The 24,858-nt window shown below is 35.6% G+C and overlaps 1 protein-coding gene across 3 annotated transcripts in view; it reads right to left on the reverse strand.

Annotated features, from left to right (window-relative positions):
* LRRC49 (leucine rich repeat containing 49) overlaps positions 1-24,858 on the reverse strand; it is a 48,206-nt gene that overhangs the window by 10,311 nt on the left and 13,037 nt on the right. The window contains exons 8-12 of one of the 3 annotated variants that reach the window (XM_057398827.1): positions 22,761-22,904; positions 18,787-18,848; positions 13,068-13,215; positions 6,369-6,452; positions 1,200-1,351 (exon numbers count right to left, since the gene is read on the reverse strand). In XM_057398827.1, the coding sequence (XP_057254810.1) occupies positions 1,200-1,351; positions 6,369-6,452; positions 13,068-13,215; positions 18,787-18,848; positions 22,761-22,904 (590 nt within the window). Of the gene's footprint in view, positions 1-1,199; positions 1,352-6,368; positions 6,453-13,067; positions 13,216-18,786; positions 18,849-18,945; positions 19,092-22,760; positions 22,905-24,858 lie in introns of those variants that run through there. The other 2 variants (XM_057398842.1, XM_057398837.1) reach the window with 2 other exon arrangements.

Here is a 24,858-nt window from a genome sequence, read left to right on the forward strand (position 1 = left end):
GCATGATTTCTCAGGCAAAGGGGATCTGTTTATTAAAAGAACAATAGTTCTTTCAGCTACCATAGTTACATTGACTTCATCACAGCGGATGATTACTAACACTGAATTAAACTGTGAAGAAATCAAGGAAGCAAAAAAGCAGTGCCTGAACATATGTTTGGGGGAAAGCTTTTGAAGTATAAGAACAAAAAAGACTATAGCAATTTAAAAATACTAAGAAAATAAAAAAAGTTCCAAAAGATGCAGCACTTGACTGGAGATAAAAAACAGGCCTAGACACTGAGACTTAGATGGGTTCTGTTTGTGAGAGGCAAAAGCTTCCTGCCTGTACCTGACATCTCGTGTTTATCTGGTACAGCAGGAAGCTGTACTTCCTACTGAATTCATGCAGACTATTTTTTCAGGATTTGCCCAAGCTCGCCAAGGCTAAAAGTGTGCTGGCTTGGTTTTAGCTGATTGGGTAACAGGCACACATTGTTCACTAGGTCCAGCATTTGGTTTTTAAATTATACAGAATGCCAGATGGCCATCTTTTAGATGCAAATGAGCAAGCCACAGTGTATCACCAGAAAAACAACAAAAAACCACAAACAAAAAACAAACAAAAAACCCACAAACAACAAAAAAAGCACCTATACAATATCAAATACAACTAGCAATGCAAAAATTACTTTAGGAAAAATTAGACTGGGAATAAAACTAAGTCAAAAAACTGCTACTGATAAAACAGCACGGGTACAAGGGCAGTCCAGTAAGATGCTGCTGTTCAAACTAAGAACACAAATTCAGAGTGAGTTTATGAAGCCTCTTGATACACAAAGAGGTTACAAACATCTGTAATGCTTGTACATACTCATTCTGTTCATTTCAACGGAAGACAACCATCTAAGCTGTTAAGGAAATTAAAAGCCTTGAAGAGGCTAAAGAATTCATGCTTAACATTTCTTCCAAACACGAAGTCCTCCTGTATTTAGCAAATTCGCATAATTTAGCTTACACTTCTTTAGGCAAGGAGTTGTATTACTTAATATATGTTCCTTTTTATTAATGGCTAACAGGTTTAATCACTAAGTAAAATGTCATTGCAGGATTGATTTGGATATATTACTTTTGATAATGAAATACAGTGAGACCTCAGAGAGGACAAGTAGAAACCTGGAATATAGGATATGAACAAGAAATATTACCCAATAAAGTACCTGCTTTCTTCAGGAAATACATACGCAGCACTGCCATTAATCTGACAGGGCTCATCATCTTTATCTTGGTTTAAAGAAGCCACAAGAGCTGTTCGATTCTGCTGTATCTCCCACTGACGAGCAATATTAGAAATTGTTAATCGCTTCTTTTCCTGAAACAAAGTTAAGATATACAAGTTATATCAGGGCAGTATCATCACATTTGTTTGTTCTGAAAGAAATATGCCACTTAATAAAAACATTTTAAATGTTCTAAATTGAAGAAACAAGAGTACTAATATGTGACTATTAAAATGAAGGCAGAGTTCTAGTGCTATTTTGTATAACTGCCAGCACATCATTTCACAAAATTTGCAGAATAGAAGCAAGAGAAGTAACATAATAAATCCTCAACTTCTGAAAGAATGAAGCTAAACTATTTAGTTTGGATAACCATGGAAGTCTCATTTCGACAGGCTGGAGCTGGTTGTGATACTGCTCCCACAAAAAAGGGCAGACTGCCTGTACTTTCCTCCATGCTGCTAGAGTGACCCCAGCACTTAGCTAAGACAGTTATGCAATTGCTGTGAGTGTTAGCAGTAATTACAACATACTCTGTGTGTGGGGAAAAAAAGTTATCTTCTGAAAAATGGAAAAAGTCAATTTCCTAAAAATAGAAAATGAAATTACCTTCGTGACAGACACAAGGACTGCACCAGATCTAGGTTTAAATATTTCATAATACTTTTAAAGTAGTTTCTATATTCTAGACATGTCCTGTCAATGAATCAGTATTTCAAAAGCTTATTAAGTACTTGTTCTTGTGTAGTCATGCAAATCATGTCAATTGCCTGCAAATCCATGAACAGGTTATTATTCTATTGCATCGTATAGATATATGTGATTTAACATATGCAACTTAGAATACTTTAAAAGGTGAAGGAAAAAGGTACTTTGCAACAAGTCATGGACTGGCAGCTGAACACTAATCAAATAAAAACTATACTACATAAATAATATCAAAGGGTAAATTCACTGTTAGTTTCACTTCATTTTGTTTTACTGAACCAGATCTAGTTTTGCTTCATTTTGTTTTACTGAACCAGATCTAATTCTCTGGGAGTCAGCCATCACACTGCTAGACTACACTCAGTGAAACTCAAACAGTGACTTAGGATTTCTGAGAAGAAAATGTTATAGAGGAACTTCTAATAAAATAAATTTACATCGACAGAACATGGAGAAGACAGAGTATCATCCAAAGCCAGTGATTTCTTGGTATATACTATCACACTCTAAATTGATGCTGCTATAGAAATACCACTTTCGAGTTCATAGAAAATAACAACCTTAATTTAAAGCCTCCCACTCTTGGAAGTATTAAACACCCATCATATTCTAAGAATCCTTTAATTTCTTTCACGTATTTCAGAACATCATTATTGGAACTGCAACACAAACAAGTGTCCTAATATTCTGGAATGGAGGTAGGGAAAAGGCAAACCTGATTTTGCCCTTTGTTGTATAAACAGCAGTTCATAGGCAATTCAACATAGTTCAAATGTGTATTTGTCATTAATTTCACCCATGAACAGAGGAAGGATAAAAGCTGCACAGTCTTCAGATGTATTAATGAGTATTCTTTGATGCTATGAAAGTCTGGATTGAAACAGCAAGTACTTCTTAGCTCCAAGCTTCAATGACCTCACATTGGGTCTAAAAGGATCTCAGACAAGCTAAATCGTTATTAACCATCATTTCCTTAAAGCATAAGCTATTCACCTTTATCAATTTCTTACCAGAGTTCAAAGCCCATCTAACACCATAATTTTAAATGTCATTATATTAATTCCCGTCTTGTTTAGACTATTTTGCTAGGCTGATTAAGATACAAGAAAACAACACAATATTTATTAGGATTTAGAAGGCTATAACAAAAAACCTAAAGGCTAGAGAGGCTTTACTTGTTTTAAAATTGAACATTTACATTTCTGTTTTAAGACAGGCTCTATGGCTGTAAAGAAAAACAAGAAAGTTTTATTATAGCCCCTTTTTCCAAACAGGAACAAACCCAGTAATTTATTTGACATGCCTATGGAGAAAGGCAGGAGACAAGGGTAAATGTAAATTTTCAAGTTTAATTAACATTTTTGATACGTTGTTTGACCTATACTCACTATGCTCCTACGTTTAATTTATAAAAGTAACACATGACTGTTACCATCACATTGATACATACTTCTTTTCATGGTGGGTGAGCTGTGGACATCACTTCAATGCCGTTCACTAAGAACATGTCTCACAGTACTCTGTGCTGCAGATGTGAAGTGCAAACCACCACAAGTGAGTATTTAATTGAAAACCAGAAAACAGCAGATCAACAAAAAAAGCACCAATTTAATCATCTGTGACTGAGATTTATGAAACCTATGTATTTTCTCAAGAATAAGGAACCCCATATCAATGTTTCACAATAAAATATTTAACAGCTACATGAAAATCCTTCATGCTGCAGCTATTTAAAGAGTAAACACCATGATGTGTTTCAGTGACTGATAATGCAGAGACGGATCTCACAGACTTAAACCTTGACAAAAATTATGTCCATAATTGTCTGTAACTGACACTGAAAGTTCACAAAGATTATTTTAGTAATTCCCTTCTTCTGAAAGTTTTTATCATTTTAAAGAGCTCAAAACTCTTCTTTCACATTCAATCTACCCAAAGAGGCATGATGTTATCTGGTTAGAGAATACTAAGTGCCCAACACTTACAGTCTTCAGTGATGACCAGGCTCCATGTCACAGAAAGCAAGGAAAATTGAAATAGTCTGCATTTTATTCCAATTACATTTAGAAAATTCTGTTTGTTCTGGAGGGTGAGAGTCTCCTCACAACTCCAGCTACCATACAGCTGTACTTCGTTTGCCCTCAGTTATGGGCTGCAGGATTCCCACAGGGCTTTGAAAATTTCCAAGAATTCATTTTACAAAAAGCAAATTTTAGAAGTATGAAGATTCTGCTATGTAAATAGCAAGAACCACTTCTTGTTCCAATAAATATTAAGTTCAGCCTCTGTTGGAAAAGAATTACATTCTCTGTACATTTTGAAATATAATCTCAAACTTTACCAGAGGAGTGGATTTTAAGAAATAAAAAATACATAACAATAACAATTCATTATAAAAATAATAAAAAGTCTGGGAAAAGAGAATTGAAGAAACTCTTACTATAGGAGAGACAAATATATGCAAGGGCAAAAGCACTTTTTTCATGCAGTGAATAGAGGAAAACAGCTATTATTCACTATTGAATGAGTGTCTACAATTTCATTTACCCTGCATACAGTTCAAGAAAGTATGGATGAAAGTGACAACAAAAATTCCAGAACATAGTTCTCTAAATATTTTCTTCATGTTTAACAATGAATAAAATCCTATAGTTTGCAATTTTCTTTACTGGACATTGCATCTGTGAGCAGATATCTTTAATTCAAATGTGTCAAACAGGAAAAAAGAAACCAGAATCATAGCACACAAGGGCATATCTACACAGAAAAGATATACAAAAATCACTGAATCATGCAAACAGTAAGTGGTATTTGGCTCTTATGCTACTTAACTATTTGAACACAAGAAAAATACTTCAATTAAGCTACCAAGTATACAATTTAATGTTGAAAACTGAATAATGGCATTATACATATATTTTTCTTTTACGGGAAGTTTTGCTTCCACTAGCAAAATGCACTGAGAAATTGAGGCCACCAAGACAAACAATCCTCTGCTACAAAGAAACATTACATGATGGTTATGAACTACAAATAAACACCTACATTTTTCCAGTCCAGGGACACAGCTAGCTTTTCAACAGCAAAGAACAGCACTGTGTGCATATTATTTACTAACTTCCTATTTCTTCACATTACTGAAAACTTACACCAAAACTTCAAACCTGAAGAGACTTTAAGTACATTAGCATTTTGCAGGGAAAAAAACAACCAACCAACCTTAAAAATTCCAACAAAAAAAAAAACCACCTGAATAAAAATAAAAGGAACACCCCCAAAACCACAACGAACAACAACACTGCTTAATAAAAACTCCAAACAAACTGTATCCAAGACTTCTTTGTTATATTTGGGCTTTGTTTTGTTTTTAAAAAAGAAAATCAAAATATACAGAGATACAAATACACAGGAAATAAAAAAATAAATTTAGGCACCATACATGGAACTTTTTTTTTCCATTCATAAATTTAAGTTCTTCTATTTTTTATATGACTTTTAATAAGCTGTTAACATTCTGTTTATGTCTTTTGATTTTTCAGAATTACACAACATAAGCTACATGTCTTACAGCCTCCTGCAAATACTTTGTCTAATCCCCTTCATGAATATGATTTTACCTAGGAAACTTAGCTGTATGGATACATTAATGTTTTTTGTTAGTTTGCCAAATTGAAAGAGCTTTCTTTAAAACTATTACTCAATGACAAAAAGGTTTTAGAGACAAATGGCAATATTCACACAACAAATGGAATGCAGATACTCTTAGATACCTGAACTTTGGTCCCATATTAGCAACATAGTTCATTTAATCACCAGCTCCATAACAGTATTCTCAAGCGCACCTCAGACTCCCCTGTTAGAAGTATTTCATCTCATGTATATAAGCATTAACCAGGCCATGTGGTCTGGTAGATAAGCCTTCTTCTGAAAAAGAAGACAGCTGGAGTCTAGTTGGTGCTCTGATGACTGCTTAACTCTTCCTACAAAAGGAAGAACTTCAACAGGGAAGAATGATGGAAAAACTACCTCAGAACACCCTGCATGGCAGCAGTTCAGATAACTCACCTGAAATGGTGGAGACCAAGTTCAAGGAATTTGAAATCACTGCAAAATCCTGTCCTTTACTCTGGAATTATTTTATCTCTGGATTTGTGAAAATTAAGTTTACCATCTTTTCACATACATCACACTCATGTATCCAACTAGGGGTTTCTGCTAAAGTACACATTACATATTTCACTGCAGAGTTTCAGTTGCAGAGTGCACACTTTGAGCAGTAAAATGAAAGTTTAAGAGATAGAGGCATAGTGGGACATGTTAAGACTAGAGCGAAGTATACTAAGATATAGATTATTACCGTAAACAGATTTACAGTAGGCTTAGAATAGCCATGGAAAATACCTTAAGCAAGTTCTGTTTATGGCTTTCACGTTTCCTTTCTTCCTCTTTTCTTGCTGCAACAGATGCCATACGTCTTTCTTCTTCCTGGGTGAAAAACAAGAAAATCCATAAAAGGAAGAATTAACCAGGTTCTGAAAAATATAACTGATAAATCATTACCATATGTTTGTGTTGGGATTTGAAATACAAGTTTCAATACAATTTTAGGATTAAAATGTTAATTTTTCTAAATACATTAAATCCAACAAAATTGGTAATTTATCAAGAAATTCAGATGAAATAGAAATCTACACAGATACACATACTGAAGATAAAGCTATTTAAAACTGGTATTTGTAAAGGTCTTTGAAAATATATAAAGCACATGGTGAGTATAACTGAAAAAAAAATCAAATAAAACAGTTCATTATAATTTTGTATCTTCATAGTGGCTTCTGTATTAAGCAGCATTTTTTAAACAAAAGATGCAGAGCAAAAGAGCAGAATTTTATTTATGCTCGAATCATAATCTAAGATTGATTCTTATCATTATAACCTGTTACCAGGGGCTTACTTTTCTAAATTAGCAAGACAACTTGAGAAGAATACTTCTGAAGTTGACTATAGTATATTAACATTATTCCTTATCAATACCTACTCAAGAAGAAGTTTCAAGAAGAAAGCCATTTATTCCTAAATAATGAGAGTCATTGTCCTGCGTTCAGTAAGTGAAGATGCTTAATTTTCCTGGTACAGCAATTTAATACTGCAATATAACCATATTAGGTTGAATGCTCCCCATTTACAGAAGTCCAAACATTCTCATATCATGGTATTTTTAGAACCTGTATTTTCCAAGTAACAAAAGAAATGTTCACTATGAAGTAAAAAGTGTAGAGTCCTTCCAACACAAATATTTGGGAAGCATATTTTAACTTATTTTGATTTACTTCACATGCCATTGGGTGTTCCCATTAAAGTATCTTCCCAAAGCATACAGAAAGTGTTTTGATTTTCCTCAAAATAGAAAGCTTTTCACTTTCCAGGAAATTAACAAACAAAAATGAACAGAAAATATCAACCATGAAGAAATGTTGAAATTTCTACATAATTAAAACATGCTATTCAAGAACCCCTAAGCATATGGGTGAATGCTTACTAGATGATAAAACAAACCAGGAATTTCACAACCACATTTTTAAGAAAATAATTTCCAGTGCATAAGAAGTTGCATTCACATAGCAGACTTATTCTTCATCTGTAGACAGTGTCCCTGAAGCCCACTGACATACCATGGATTTTGACACCAGTTTGAAAGGTGATTAAACAATGCATTTCCAAATTGCTCCTCCACGACTTTAACCTAACATGCACATATTAAATGTGAGAAATATCTCAATGCAGATTACGGCATGAGGCTTTGGATAGAGTTAGCTTCTCTAACCCAACTATATGCCACAATTTCACTGGAACACCAACTTCCCTGGAACGCTAATTGGAGAGCCATTTTTGTTTGTTTGCTGGGGTTTTTTTGGTGTTTTTTTTTGTTGGCAGCCACCTCTGCTACTGGACTTTTTAGTTCTTCCTAAACAGGTAATCCAAGGGGCTGGTATCACAGAATTACAGAATAATCAGGTTAGAAGTGACCTCACGAGGTCACTAGTCCCTGTTAAAGGAGGATGAACAATAAGTAAATAATTACAGCCACACAGATACATAAGGTCTTCTGGATCCCAACACAACAAAACACCACACAATGGCACCCACTACTTGAATGGGAGTGTTGAGAGTGAGGCTGTGAAAACACATTAAATAAAACCCATGAAGTTAATATGCCACAAATATGAATGTATAATTAATAAAGTGAAATAAAAATGTGTTGCTCCTCAAGATATGATTAAAAATGTTGAAAACTACAAACATTATTCTCATGACAGCCATTTACCCCAATTACATGTTACAGTGTATTAAGATTGTGTTTACTTAAAAAAAACTGAAAGCTTATAATAAACTGCAAGAACTAGCAAACAACATCAGTGAGATCCTGCTATAGGAAGTGCGTTAGAGTGGTTTTGTGGTGTTGGGGTGGTCTGTTGTTTGGTTTTTTTTAAATTTTTTAATTAAATCTCTCCATTTGACCTTGTACTTTTTTTAATGTGGGTTCCTAAAGAAACAAGTTTTACAATTTCAATATCTTAATCTTCTGTAATGACTTTTCAACACATAAAACATACAAAGTAATAGAGTGTTTAGATGCCTCAAACTAAGGTGTTGGGGTTTTTTTTGTTCCCTAGATTATATAAAATATTTGGTTATATAAAAATGGTTTGTAGAAAGAAGAAAATGTAAACTAGCTCTCCCACCAAGGGAGAGGACACAAAAATTATCCATTCTACTTGGCAGAAAACAGCTGGCTAATCATCCCAGAGACTGCCCCAAACTAGCTGACTCATTACTGTGTTTCACACTGGGAAATGTGAGAATTTAGAGAACAAAATGACAGTCATCTAAAAGAAAGCAGCCTTCATTAATTTTATTCCTCTCAACACTACTTAAGATTTGTTGTTTTTTTTTCAAGCTCCCTAATTCAATTTTCTCTCAGCTTCTACAAATATCTCTTCTTACTCTATCTTCCTTCTCAAAGCCTTCCTTTTCCCAGTCCAAATGCATACTTTATGACAGTCTTCCACACATGAGGAAGTCAGTCCAGTACCTTCACCGCCAACAGTCTCAATACATTCATACAAAGAACGAAATGAACTAGTGCAGATTATGTTCTAACAACAGTCTTGTTAACTATGACTTTTTTCTTGATCAACACTTTACCCTAATTGCAGACATTTAAAAAATACTTTTACTTTTACAAAAGAAATCAGCTCAGCCTAAAAAGAAAATATATCCTAGTTTTACTCAGCATTCATAGAGGCACAACGATAGAGAAAACATCTGAGTAAAGATTAAGGGATAAATCTACTTGTCCTGGAAATCGAATCCGTATACATTTCTTTATTAATTTTACACAACATATGCAATCCATCTTAAAAACCAAACAACGTCACAAAATATCCCTAAAAAACCTCCACAAAGTCATAAAACAAAGCCCTTAACCTTGCCAGTATTCTTTTTTACTATCACCCCTTCTTCTCTTCTAGCTCCAGCAGCTCTTTCAAACTTGAAACGAAACCTTGCTGGAAAAGGGGGGATGCTTTACCAGAAGGTCAAAGCGCCAGATCACTACAAATGGACTAGGATGTCCTCTTGTATACAGAGATCTCTATTTAGTAGTTCTCCACTTCCATCTAAAAAATGTAGTAAATGAGTAAGAAGTCACCTTCACAAAGACTAATATATTTTCTAAAGAAGGAAAAGTCTCATTTTCTGCAATGTGACTTTGAAGTTGCAGGTTTACATTCTCAGTATGAAGCAACAGAAAGTTACTACCACCCTTATAAAAACCTGCCATTGGAGCTCTAACAGGAACATACCTGTAGCTTTGGCAGGCTGGTAGCTCCCCCTGCTGCTACATGAGCACTACCGGAACTAACGCCACAGATTTTTGTCAAACCCAACATTTCATTAGTCTTTGAAGAGGTAACATCCAGCAAGACCTGAAGATGATCCTGAAGAGCCCACAGTGGAATGCATGTATACTTCCTCACTACTACTTTATTATTCAAATAAGTTCTTTCTCAATAAATGATACATTAAAATCACAGAAAAAGATGCTAGATTAGCACAAAGGGAATGAAGCATTTCATTTTCATAGTATATCTACCTTAGTAGATAGATTTTACTATACATTAGAAACAGCTATAGTATACTCAATATAGACTACTTTAGGTAATGAAAAACACAGAAAAAGAAGAATTTTGAAGAATTGTCTGGAATGTATATTTACGCTTTCAAGGTATAAAGAGACTTAACACAGTACACTTAAAATGCACAAAATTCAGCTCACTTGCAGAAAGCAGACTATGTTTTATGTATACAATAAAGGCTGATTTTATATGAGAATGAAGTAAGAATGTGAGGATGGTTCTAGCAGAAATACAGCCATGTATAAGTACAAAAATTTTGACAAATCATTATGTGAAATGAGATGTATCTCATTTGACAATGAGATATATCTCCATTTCTTTTACCTTCGATATTACTTCAGTATATTTTTGCAAGACCTGATTTGAGAGAGAGAATTACAACCCATAAAACTGACTTAAAAAGTCCCTCAAGTATCTCACTTTGAAGTGTAAAGAAAGAAAAAAGAAAAAAGGGATCCTTCCCTAAAAAGAGGTATACTCCACAGTGGCAATGAAATCGATAATGATTTCTATTCTCAATAAAGCAGTAGAACCTACTCCCTGATCAACAGAGAAATATGTAAGCAAATAAAACTAAACACTGCTGCTCTCTTAACTTTAAGCATCGAAACCCTATAAAACCTCAATGAAAAGCTACAAATTTTTACTGTTAAAAAGATGCAGCTTGTCTTTCCATTTGGGAACCACAGGACATTTAAAATACATATACACTATACATAAACATACCTATAAAAATATATATAGACTTAAATACTGCTGAGAAAGTATGGATAGCAAGTGTTTCTGGTTAATCCCTCAGTAAGGGCCATGTACAAATTCATATTTTAATATTTTATTATGTCTGTAGGCAGTATCTGCTACAGAAAACTGGAGGTAAAAAGATCAGTCACAGCTAAACTGTAAGGGCCACTAGACAGGTCCACTGTTTCAGAAGTTCAAACTAGGAAACATATTCAAAAAGCTCCAGAGCCCAGAAAAACAACCATTACAGAACACCAAAAAACACAAATGGCCATCTATGCAACCCGAACCTGCTTTGACTGTAACACACTTCAGCTGCACATCAGCCATACATCCAGTCCCATTACCTTACAACCAAGGCGGACTAAAGGTGTAACTGTTACAGATGGTTAACACAGGCAACACACAGTAATCCATCTGGCCATGGTAATTCAGCCTCCTCTCCACTCTTTAAGCCTCCAAATTGATCAATTAAAGTTTGCGAAAGTAAAAGATTTCCACTGAATTAATGTTTTAGATAAGCAATATAAAGTGGACAGCTTTTTTCAGCTAAAAATCACTTTCTAGTGTGGACAATGGAGAAAGTGTTTTCAGTCTTACAGTGAAATTCATTTATGAGTGAAACTCACTACCGGCAAATAACTTCCACTAATTTCACTACCACTGGGTCAATGCCTCAGAGGTTTAAGAGTTTAAATCTTACATTAAAAAACAGCTTCGGAATGAGAGGACCTAAGAAAACACCAATTCCCTCACTGATCAGGATTTAAAAGTTGTCATGTGATGCAATCCCTTAAATAAAGACAAATCTGCCCTAAGAAATATTAGAACAATTACAGAGAAAAATGTTTTATCTTAAGTGCAGAGTATCTGATTTTCATGGCAGCTTTATTTTTTTAATAGTTCCCTAAGGCAACAGCAGTTGCCACCAGACTTGCTCTGAGGCTCCCTTTCTCCTCTCAAGAACGGGTGAAGGGGCAAATGGAGGGGAAGGAGACAATTTCTTTACGTGACTCAAAATTCCTGAAATACCAAGAAAATATCTTTTCAAAAGCAAAGTAATTAGCAAGTATTCATCAATTAAGTTATTATAAATCCACAAAAAAATAACGAACACGCAAAATACATGTGAACAAACAAGTGTTTAGTATTTTTAATGCTGGGAGTAAACTGCCATGTCTGAAAGCACTTTATTTTTAAAATTAATGTTATCCACATACATGTTACATTTTGCACCATAACTGGCTCTATTTTATGATCATGGTGTATTTGCTACAGCAAAATAGGATATGGAGTAAAACTACAGGTCGATTATAATGCTGTACAGTCTGTGTACAAAGCAAATGAGCACTTAAAATAGGATATATCTATCAGTACCTTGTCAAAAAAGAGCTGCAACACTTTTGCTTGTAAAGCATATTATATTTGTTATCTTGCTGTTGGATCGTTTTCTCTTTTAAGAATACATAGAATTAACATGATTATTCCTATATTAAAGAGATAAAATATTTGACTTAACCATATGGCCCCCAGTGACTGCCCTTCATCCTCCACCTTAAAGTGTATTTTCAATAATTCTGTAGGAGACTTAAGTTGTCTGCAATTCCTCTCTTGCTTACCAAGGTTACTTGAACTTGAGCAGCAGAAATCAATAGGAAATTAGCTAAGGGAGAAATATAGACACATAGGAACTGTGTGATCACCAGGTTTCCTTAGCGAGGAAGACTGAAGAAACCAACAAGATTTTTAAGGAAAGAAGATGCCAATAACATGAATTCAAGGATAAACAGACTATTCCTTTGGAAGAAACACTCTTTTTTTAGCTATAGAGCAAATCAGCAAAGACCGTGTTGGGAAAGTTCGAACCAAAAGCTTTGCAGATTCTCTCGTCACATAGCAATTGATCACGCAAGTATTTAACAGTAAAGAATTTAAGCATTTAAAAATAAACATGTTAAAATGAAGTAAAAAAGCAGGTCCTTGCATAATACTGAAGAAAAAAAGGTACAAGTTTTCAATATTGTAACATCTATATACCATTCAACTCCATACTAAAGAAAATACTGTGGTATTTTTAATATACATACATAGACAGACACCCCTACATTTCACTTCTCAGTTTAAGGATCTAGCAAGTCTGATGAAAACAGAAATTGCTTACTGTGATTCTCTTCATATCTAGCTGTCGGAGCTGCATCATATGATGGAGAACAGTGTGTTTGTACCATGTCTCCTGAGCTATTGGATTGCCATCAAGGGTGATATCTGATAAAGATGAAGACTCAGCAAGGCACAGAATATCCTCAAAACTGTAACCAAAAGAGTTTAAAGTTTTAATGTCATAGCGTAGGAATAATTTTGAGATGGAAGATTTTATTTGCTAAGGACAGAACATTAATATTTTCCTGTACTGAAAAAAACCCCACCCATCAATATTCTGTATGATAAATCAAACTATAAGTATTTTGAAATACCAACAGCTGCTGCTGTTAAACTTTTTAATCTCTTCACATACAGGTAGAAACAGATGACGAATAAGGAGAACTCATTAACTATGAGAGCACAGTTTTACCTAAAAAAAAACCCCTCACCTAAAACAGGATATGTATCAGCTCATATTAAAAAAAAAAAAATTAAAAAATAATGCAAAGCTTATTTGCCATCAAAGTCAGTATGAAAACCATGGCAAATACAAGAAAAAAAGCCAACCACAAATACCACAGAATGTTGTTTACAACATCATTAAATATCAGAAGAAAAACAATTATAGAAGCATCATATTTATCTTCAAAAGAGGTTTGACTTCTGTTCCGAGTTCAGTCTACAAACACTAACAAGTTGGCTTTTTAGACAACACCTGATTTGGCTTCCTGACAAAAATAACTGGCCTGTATAAAGAATATGTGGAAATGTACAGTTGTATCATGTTCCTTTTATTGAAGATGGAAAGAATGTAGTTCAAACAAATAGTATTTTTAAACACCACAGAACTATTTAACTTGATTTCAAAACAAGCTGAATTTACAGAAATAAATATGACTCCCCAATTCCTTTTATGAAATTGTGCACTTTGGCCTTCAAAAGTCAAGCCTTATGAAGTTGAGTAAATTGAAGCAGAAAGTATATAATAATTAGACTCAGTAGTTTTGAGAATGAAGTTCAAAAAATCTGATAGTTACAAAAGAATCACTGATGATCACAAACATACAAACAGAGGATCACTTTACTAGACAAATCTTTATGACACTCTGAAATCAGAGACCATTTCTGAAGAGGAAAATATGGAATTACTTTATGGAAAAGCTTTACTATTCTGATATTATGGACTGCATCAGCTGGTTATATTCTCCTTACTCTTGGTGGCAGAGAGTCTTCCTCTACACTTGGAAGTATTCCAAACTTTAATTATGCACTTAATTATGAACTTAAGAATTGGAAATCATATGCAGTACGAATGTTTATGTTAAAGACTATCATTGAATAAAGTGGCAACTGTATCATTCATATCACTCAGCTTTCAAAAACCATACAATAATCTGCTGAGGAGTAACATTCAGCTGCAAAGGGCTTCACATATACCAGAATATCAGATTATGAAATGAGATATCCCTTAAAGAGTCTTTTTATGACCTGGTTTCCTTTCCATAAACCAGTTTGCATAACACATTTTAGGACGATCAGGCTGACATTACTTATGTCCTGAAGGTAAAAGACAATCTTCCCAAACAATGCAGAAGTTAGTAAAGCAAACTCATAAGCATGACAGAATAAGAAAAGATAGCTATTTCCATTTTGTGTGACAAATATGGAATTTTTTTTGCCTTAAAAAATTAGTTTCAAATAAATGTAAATATATTTATTAAAAGCATATTTAATCCACGCACTTCCCACTAAACATCTAACCAAACAGTACTTGCCATTACATATGATTTACAGATTTTTAATTAAACTAATCTCTTCAGGAAACAAATGACAGAGAAGTTGAAAGTTTGCTAGTGTTTTCAAGATCTTCCACTTATACATACTGCTGTGCTTTGAAATTCTCAATGCTCCAGAATATTCATTCCAGAGCCAACACATGCGCGTTCATCCTGCTTTCAGCTGCCCTATTAGCAGCAAAATTTTAGAGCTAAACAGTAGTGCAAAATAGCTGTTTCACATCTTTGTATGAAAATGTGAAAAAGAGAATATGAAAGAGAGACCTTTAGAAACTCAACCTAGAAAACTAAATATACTTTACTTGTCACACTGACACCCCAATGCTAAGCCAAGCAAAGCTGTAACACAACACACTTAGCAAGCAGATGCATAATTTTACAACCAAGCTTCTGTCTGCTTCCCAGCATGCAGACTGCTGTGACAGAGCCAAGGGGTAACCACCCTATGGGAAGCTGAGGCCATGTCTCAGCGCTCTCTCTAGCCTCTGTTATCTACAAAGGAGTCTTTAACCTGCTCCCAAAATACAAATCAGCTGTGGATGATGCTGTTTCAGACTGTCTCAGTCAATCATCTTGAATGGAATGTCTGCTGCTCTTTCCAAGAGACCTTCTCCTGCAGGAGCCCCACTAAACTACAGCAAACACCTCTCCTTCCCTGTTCTTTCTTGCTAGATCAATTTATCTATGCTAAAATGGCAGTTTTGCCAACACAGACACAAGTTGTGAATTTAGGCAAAATTATCAAAGTCTTTTCTGCAAATCTTTTCAGAATAGATCAGTTTTACATCTTGTGTGCATGCTCAGAGTCCTGCATCCAATTCTCCCCTCTGCCTGAAGGGATGCAAAAGCAAACCCACTTCTCCCACCTCATATGAGAACATGGCATCACTAAGCCACGGAATACTCTGGAATGGTCTAAGGTCAACCTCCACCAGCGATAAGCATTCACAGAAACACCTGTCCTCTGTTACAGCCTACTTGCTTAGAAAGACAGTTGTTTCTTCTCTATACAGATGCATCAATGACTTTAAAAGCATGTTCCATAAAAGGGAAATAAACATACACTGCTGTCCTGGTCAGTATTAACAGTGAAAATATGTACTCCCCCCCCCCCCCCCCCCCCCCCCCCCCCAAGATTTAAAAATAGTCTACCCTGGTTTCATATTTTGCAATGTGAACAATAACTCTCTAGATCTCAGTGGCGCATCTTTCCTGAGGAAAAGTTTCTCTAGTTTCTTCCCAGCACCACATGACAAATTCAAAACTGGATTTCCCCCCCTTCGTTATAACTAGCTCTAGAGACAGAGACACATTACCTTCAGCCATTAGGTAGAATGCCTTCAGTTTGTAACTGAATTTTTTGGGCTGAAGCCAGAAGTAGGATTACTTTTGTTTCAGATCAACTTCTACAACATTCAGTTCTAGCTTATATTATCTTGCCAATACAGATGCTTTTACTAAAAGCTCTGCAAAGAAGCAGCAGAATTCTGAGGCACCCTATAAAGCATGAGGGAAAAAGGAACTGGTGATTAAATCCACGATATATTCTCATGCCTTATATAGTGACAATTTTTAAAAGGTATTCCCAAATCTTCTACTGAAATATTTGTGCTAGTATGTATCAATTTCAGACTCACAGATTTTTGCTGACAGAGGAAAAAAGAGAGCAGCAAAACTTTCCATGAAAGCACTCCCTCAAAAATGCTACTTTTAAAATGGCCACTAATGAGATATTTTAATGAACTGTAATACAAATATATCCAGGTTTTGGCAATATACTTTGTTGTTCATTTCCATTTGTGGGTTTTCTCTATGTACCTACAGACGAATGAACTGGAATACCTTTGTATCAATTTGATTATCTAAAAGAAAGAACAGACACAGCTGTTTCTAGGAAAAATAATTTATAAAACTATCATATGGCACAGAGCAAACCCAGGTAAGTGACTCAAAACCACACAAAATCATTTAAAAGAGTTATAGGAATGTTAAGATGCAGCATAGCAATTCACTAGTATTACAGTTGCATATAACTTCTTCAGTCAGTTCAAACGGTATCAAGCCAAGTATCAGAAAACAGATGGTCAAGAGTATATTTTTATATTTAGTCAATTTCCTGTTAGAAGACATATCTACTACAGAAGTCAAAATCAGGAATTAATGGGGTTTTTAGCCTTCTTTACTGCCATATGTAATAGAAAGATTATTTCAAAAACCCAAGCTAAATGTGAGCATCAAAAGAAACTGTTTCTTTGCTTTAAAATAGTGACTGGTAAATAAAGAGTTAAACTGATTGGTCCACCTATCTACCCACATATATATACAAAATTTATAGAAGAGCAATGTCTTTCATTTGATGTTAAGATCTTATTTTTATACCTATTCCAACTACAAATTAAAACCAAATTACGTATTTGCAGAAACGTTCTGAGTATTTCTAGCTTACATGAAACATAAAATTAGATTTATCAATAGTTTAGCTAAAGCCCCAATGAGTAAAAAAAATCATAATAAAGTACCAAGAAGCAAGCTACTGAATACATGAAGTTTGAGAAATCTACTTTGAAAACATCACAGAAAAAAAATGACATATCTTCTTCCTTAAATACTGTGAAAATAAATGTGAAAAAGGAGTCAGGAAACTGTGCAAAATATACCAAGTATTTAAAGAGATTCAGAAATTCTAGTGACTGCAGTGATGCTCCCTGATGGCAAGGGAGCCAGCTACTGCAGTCCCCTCCGTATTCCTGCCAAGCTAAGACTGTTTTTAGAAAAACAGAAACAAAAGGCAGGTTTCAGTTCTGGAAATTATTCAAGAGAAGCAAAATGCTACCCCCTCTTTTTATTGTGCTAATTTAAAACATAAAATAAGAAGACTAGCAGATTAGTTAAGGAAAGAGCAGATTAAAGATTCCTGCTATTCATCTCTGATTTTTTTTAATGCTTAATACCCATGAGTATTTAAGGAGCTCTACTGCATTTGTACTTTAAGAACATCAGGAAGACAGACAAGTAGGTTGGAGCTGTCTGCAAAAAGCATAATGCAGGTCAACTTAAAATGTTCCAAGTAGCTATTAGAATAAAAGCTCACGCTAAGTGTAACATTTTACAGAGAAAGCAGATACCACAAGAACAACATGGTATTTCCAGGAGTTGGAACATGAAGCATCTTTCCCCTACACGAAATTAATGATTCTAAGCAAAGAATGCTGGTGGTGATTAAGGGACAGGAAAAAGGACATACCCAACTGAAGATAACCAGGCACTATTTAATAATTTTGGGTTTTTTTAATACTGGTACTGGTGTAAAGGCAGACTCCAAAAATATCTGAATATAAAAAGGCATAGAACAGACACATTTTTTTCAATTTATAACAAAATGCACTTAGTTACTTGATACTAGAGAAACCCTGCTTTGAAAGTCGAGCTAGTCTGGTTCTGTCACCTGGTTTGAAAGGGAAATAAACATGAACACACCTTTCAGACTTTATTAATATATGGGCAAACTAAATACAAGCATGAAAAAAATCTAAGCATCGTAAGCAGAATCTGACTCAGCAGTTTGTGTAACTCCATAAATACAGTGATGGTATGTTAAATATAATATGTACCTTTTGTAATGTTAGTTTAACAAATATCTAGTTTAACAGTAAAACTTACTTACAACAATATGCTTAATTTTGATTATCACTGTAAAGAGTATGATGATTTTAAAATTAAAAAGAAGTTTCTTGGTAGAATTCTCATAGTACAAATACATTAAAATGCAAAGGGTTTCAAGAAATGTTATGTTTAAATAGAATATACACAATGGCTTGATTATGCTGTTAGTGGAAAAAATAGTATTTGCACTCACAATGTTTTAATTTACATTTAAATGAAATACAGCTCCTAGAGTATATTTTAAACTACTGATAGGAAGCAAACTGCTATTTCCCTTACCTAGATATATTGTTGAAGCTGAGGAAGAGACGCTGGAGACATGGCAAAGTATCCACATCTTTCTAGAAGGAAAGATAGAAGCATAAATTCAGTAGCTGAAAGTAGCTTTTGAACCTCTCCACTTTCCCTGATGAAATACAATCATTTCTATGCTATAACCTTGCTGCAACATTGATTTCTGCAGCTCCATTTCTCCCTACTGCAGACTGCAAGGGAGTGTTTCAGGGCAGATATCCATGCTGCAGAACAAGCTGCACCACTTGCAAAGCAAATGATGTTAAAGAAAAAGAGGATAAGGCTGCTGCTGCTTTATTTTTGGGAAACAAGCCAATGTGCTGCCTCAGCATTTATGCTGCAGGATAAACACACTGGTTAAAAAAAAAAAAAAGGTTTTTTTCATGACCATGCTGAAATAAGGTTTTTGCAGCAGTGCAATTAGCAGCACCAAACAGCAATGACTTTTCTGCCAAAGAATGAAGGACTGTCACCTTTACAATTAAAATTCATATGGAATGAGTTTCTAGAACAAGTAATCAAATTTAATATATGCTACTAAAGACCTTCAGATGAAAGCTCTATACAGCAAGTAACACAAATATTATTAAGATGAAACATAACAAGTACAAACTTTATTTATGAAATAAAAATCCGTAACAGCCACACAGCAGAGTCTGCAGTGATTCATATGCTATTCAGACTGCACACCTCAATCCTCAGTTATGTATCTGCACCTCCTTATCCTACTAAGGAACATACTCAAATTTGCAACCAGCGGACATAAAACTGTTACACTACAGGGAAGTGTCACAGGACTCACTACGTTGATTTTAGCCACAAAATCACATCTACAGCCCTTCTTCCCTCCATCTGATTTGTGACATGCCTGCACCATGTTTGAGATAAAGAATTAGTTCATTCTACCCAAATAGATGAGCACAAGACAGCTCTAAACAAACCAGGCAGCTTCAATTAATGAAACGGCGAATGTGAGCTAACGGGCAATGCCGAGAGTCACAGCTCTGCATACAAGAAGCAGTGCTTGTCTGACCAGGCTTGAAGAAACAAAGCTCCTGGTTCAGAGCTGTTCCAGATCCTCCCAGATTAGGGTATGGAAAGATTGAGTTCCCAACAGAATTCCATCTGGACACACCCTCTGTCCCTAAACCTGCTCTCACTGTCTATGCTTAAAGGAGTGGGGAAGCATGATACAGGTTAATATACACTTGAAAACAGGCATTATAGAGTTGTGCACAGTAATTCTTATGTAGCAATAATTTTAACTAATCAAAGAATTTTGCACTGAGGAATGCAAAGTAACTTCTCCTGAAGACAAATTTCCTTAACAAGCATATGCTGCTGTCCTGTAAAGTACATCACAAGTCTCACGGGCGTTACAGCAAAAAGGAAAAAAAAAAAGAAAGAAAAGCCTCCAGCTTCTTCAGCTTTGATTCAGTCGTATAAAGCAATTGACTCATACAGGACAGGAATTCTTTGCAACAAGATGGTGAACACCTTGACCAGTCCTCCTTCAAACCTAAGATCAAGATGCCGATGAAAAAAACTGGAAGTCTAAGCTTTTAATACCTCAAAGCAATCAAGCAGGTCTGTCTTTCAAACAAAAACATAGTTCATCTTCCTAACAGTGGACCCCAATTCACAACTGGATGGAAAGTAAATAAATGTTTCATAATTAATGGTATGCATAGATTTATGCTTCAGATATCACGAGACACTTTGTAATTGTTTATTCTGTATGTTTGCCATTTTCCAGAATGGTCAGACTTCTCAAAGACACTTCAATCCTGCAAGATACATTTCTGCCATAAACCAAGCCTCAAGACTGCCTTTTTAAATCCTACAGCTTTGGACACGCTACATTGCATTCTTACAAAAATAACTACTTAAGGTTCATGAATTTCCAGGCCCTAATGAGTACCTCCAAGACAAAAAGTGGTCCAAAAATTGCTAATCTAAGGCCAGCACTTAAACAAACTGCAACCTAGCTGAATATCTTGATTTAGTCAATAGAGTGGATATGGAGTTCAGCGTGAAACCTCATTTTGTTTGACAAATGACATCATCATCTTTCCTTCACAAAAACAATACCCTTACTCTGTGTGTGTGAGTGTGAAAAATAAGGAAGGCTCACAAAAATGTACTGAAAGTTATTAAATTATACTCATGTTATTTCATGATTTTTTGGGACGGCAAACTTTTTAAATTTGATGTCAGGTTCTTTCATTTAAGGGAGTAATCAAATTTAAAAGCTTGATTCATAAGGATAGTGTTGTCATAATAACTCAGTAACTAAAACATAGGCCAAAAACTAAATCACAGAAGCCAAATTCTTTAATGAACTTAACTGCAAAATTTTAGCTCTAAGTGCGGCATCATAACTATACCATGATTAAAATGACACAGTCAACCATAAGAAAACCTAAACCTCTTAAAGGAAAGAAATATACTCCCCCTCCTTTAACTACTCAAGTACTCCAGCAATAATGTAAGAATATCTTGAATATTCTTTCCATAAACTGGTATATTTGCTTCTATGTTTCTGGATTTTCAGCAATGTAGTACTGGAGCAGATTCTGAATTTCAATACAAAAGTAACACAGCTTTACTTAAAATAAAAAAAAAGTAAACAAATACATGTACCTTGTTGTGCAAAGAGAAAAAGACAACACCTGCCCTTAAAATAAGAGACTTTAATTTAGGACAAATACACGATTTACTTTAGGTTTCAGAGATTACGATGTGTCCAAGACTTGACTTCACATGGAGTCCTTCTCTACAGGAAGGAGAGTTAGTGTCATACTTGCTAAAAATCACCATGCAATAAAAAGAAAACAACACAAAAATACACACATGTAACACCATTCCATTAGAATTTAACCAGGGTAAAAGCAAACAAACAATCAGACAAAATAAAGTACTTCCTTGAAAAGAATATGATCTTCTGAAACACTGCCTCTGGTCAGGAAAGACTAAAACATTGAGATGTGGTGCAGAGTCCAAGCCTGTAACTCACTACTTTAAATTTCATACTGACTCCCCATTTGTAGCAACAGGAAGCAAGGAGTAAGTATGAGCTATGCCTGAGAGTGAAAAGGCAGCAGCTACAAGCAAGGAAGAGAGTTCTAGGTGACATAAGTGATGTAGGGGGAAAGTATAGTAGCAGAATCAGCTTTTATCTGAAGTGTAAAAATAATTCCTATATGGAAAACCAGAAGATTTGAGAAAGGCTCAACAGCAATAGGACACCAACAACTAAAGCAATAATGAGGACCAGTTATTTAAGTAGACTTAGTGTATTATTTTAAGTGCTTGTTGAAATAAGCTACTTGCCATACCTGAACTACAACTCTTAGATTGCAAAGTGAAAAACTTTAATTTTTATAACATAAAGACTTACAATGGTAGGTTAAAGCTTCAATTGGGAAATTCTGCTTTTAAGAGCAATGCCTATTTTCTCTGCATTTGCCCCAGAAATATTCATAAGGTGGTGAAATTTAAGATGATCTGGTTACTTTGCTGAGCTACAGAAATCGAGGGGATTTGTTTCTAGGAAACATATCTGTATGGAATTATCTACATTTATATGTTAGAACCACAAAGCTACTTCAGAATCTGGGTCCCATCATTGTCCTCCCCTGAGAGCCACCATGAGCTATCAAGATGTGAATCACCACAACTCATCATAGATTCACTGAATAGTTTGGCTTGGAAGGGACCTTTAAAGGTCATCAAGTCCAACCTCCAATCACATTTAAACGAAATAACACCAAAACTAAATTGTTGTTTGCTTCACCTTAAACATCACAGGAGGTGTTCTGCATAAGCAACATGATATGGGAAAACACAAAATTCCACAAGTCTGAAATACTGATACAGTTTAGACAAGTTACACTAATAGTGAATTTTGTTAAAACCAACATAAAGGAAGATAAAAATACAAGAGTTTTGCTCCTTACTATAGCAGAGACTTGATTATGACGAAGGTTGAGCTCTGTGAGTGAATCCAGTCCGTTAAGGTTTTCTACTATGGTTAGTAGGTTTCTGGCAAGGTTTAACACTCTGAGTTCATTCAAATGACTGATGTTTTCTATTTTAGAAATCTGTGAAAGAGGCATAATTATAAACATGCATACTGTGGCTTACATAGATATACAATAGATATATGTATTAAGTACTTTTTTAGAGTATACATAAAAAATCAATTCAATTACAATAATGCACATGTGTATTTTTCTAAACCATTATAATAAGGTCACAAGCTGCTGACAAGCTACAGTCTGCTACACATTAAGTACTAGTATTCACTTCACTGGTATCTTTCTAGTCATAGCATGAATCTGCTGGAGGATAGGAAGGCTCTGCAGAGGGATATAGACATGCTAGACCAATGGGCCAAGGCCAATTGTATTATGAGGTTCAACAAGGCAAAGTGCTAGGTCCTGCACTTGGGCTAAAACAACCCCATGCAATGCTACAGGCCAGGGGAAGAGTGGCTGGAAAGCTGCTCAGTGGAAAAGGACCTGGGGGTGCTGACTGATGGAGCTGAATATGAGCCAGCTTGTGCCCAGGCAGCCAAGAAAGTCAACAGCATTCTGGCCTGTATCAGCTATAGTGTGGCCAGCAACATCAGGGAAGTGATCATCCCCCTGTACTTGGCACTGCTGAGGCTGCACTGCAAATACTGTGTTCAGTTCTGTGCCCCTCACTACAAGAGATCCTGAGTTGCTGGAGCAGGTCCAGAGAAGGGCAACTAAGCTGGTGAAGAATCTGGAGAACAAGTCTGATAAGGAACAGCTGAGGGAACTGGGGTGGTTTAATCTGAAGAAGAGAAGGCTCAGGGGGGACTTTATTGCTCTCTACAACTACCTGAAAAGAGGATGGAACAAGGCAGTTGCTGGTCTCTTCTCCTAAGTAACAAGTGATGGCACAAGAGTTAATGGTCTCAAGCTGTGCCAGGGGAGGTTTAGACTGGATATTAGGAAATATTTCTTCACCAAAAGAGTGGTCAGGCAATAGAACAGGCTGCCCAGGCCAGTGGTGGAATCTCCATCCCTGGAAGTGTTCAAAAACTGTGTAGATGAGATTCTTAGTGCCACAGCTTAGGGGTGGACATGGCAGTCCTGGGGTAGCAGTCGGACTTGATAATCTTAAAGGTCTCTTCCAACCTAGGTGATTCTATGAATCAATGGCAAAGCAAGTCTTTTAATCCACTTATCGGACAAGCTCAGCTGCACTGCATTAGTGAACAGCAAATGTCAAGCCCTCCGCAGAAGCAGAGAAGGCCTATATAACACTAAAACACTCAAATAAATCTTAGGCCTTTGGAGACAGGCTGGTTACTGCAGGGAGCTATGTTTCGCTTTCAAAGAAAGGGGAACTGCACACCGCTATATACCAAACCTTACTCAGCAGTAAAATAAGTCACCACTTCCTTCCTTACCATCAGAAAGTAGGTTACTTCAGCCATGCTGTTGTGAAGCAGTAACCCTGAAGACACCACAAAACTAAGACAACATTGATGACATCATGCTATGCTAAAATTAGCAAGTTTTGTGCATGACTGATCCTTAATTTGCCTGCAAAGGCACCCAAACACATCTCCAAATCTCCTGGTACCTATGCTACAAAAATATGTGGCACCGTATCTCCCTACCATCACAGAACTCTGCCAGTTTCCCTTCCTGCTTCTTAAAAACCCAGTAGTGGCATTCACAGTTCTATCTACAAGAGCTTCAGACTTTTCAGCAGGTCATGAGGACAGGAACCTGCTGTGAGTCAGGGGCAAGACACAGGCACAGCACTGAGAAGAAGAAAGCAATTTTTCTGAAATTGGAACTTGCAAGGATGTTTCACAAGCAGGTAATTGCTGGAATAAGAAAGACAAACTCAAAAGTTAGAAAAAAAAGCAACAGCATCCTTAGTTTGGATACACAGCACATTTACTTGACAGTCCCCAGCACTTCTTTGGCAATTCATGGCTTCATGTGTTTAGAAAAATGGAGCAATCAAAGTGACTGAACTACAGTAAACAGGCAGCTGCCTAAAGTTTGGGTT

This window comes from Pezoporus wallicus, unplaced genomic scaffold (genome assembly GCF_028554395.1).
Source record: "Pezoporus wallicus isolate ANWC-B61680 ecotype Strahan unplaced genomic scaffold, APGP_CSIRO_Pwel_v1 contig_3952, whole genome shotgun sequence".
NCBI lineage: Eukaryota > Metazoa > Chordata > Aves > Psittaciformes > Psittacidae > Pezoporus > Pezoporus wallicus.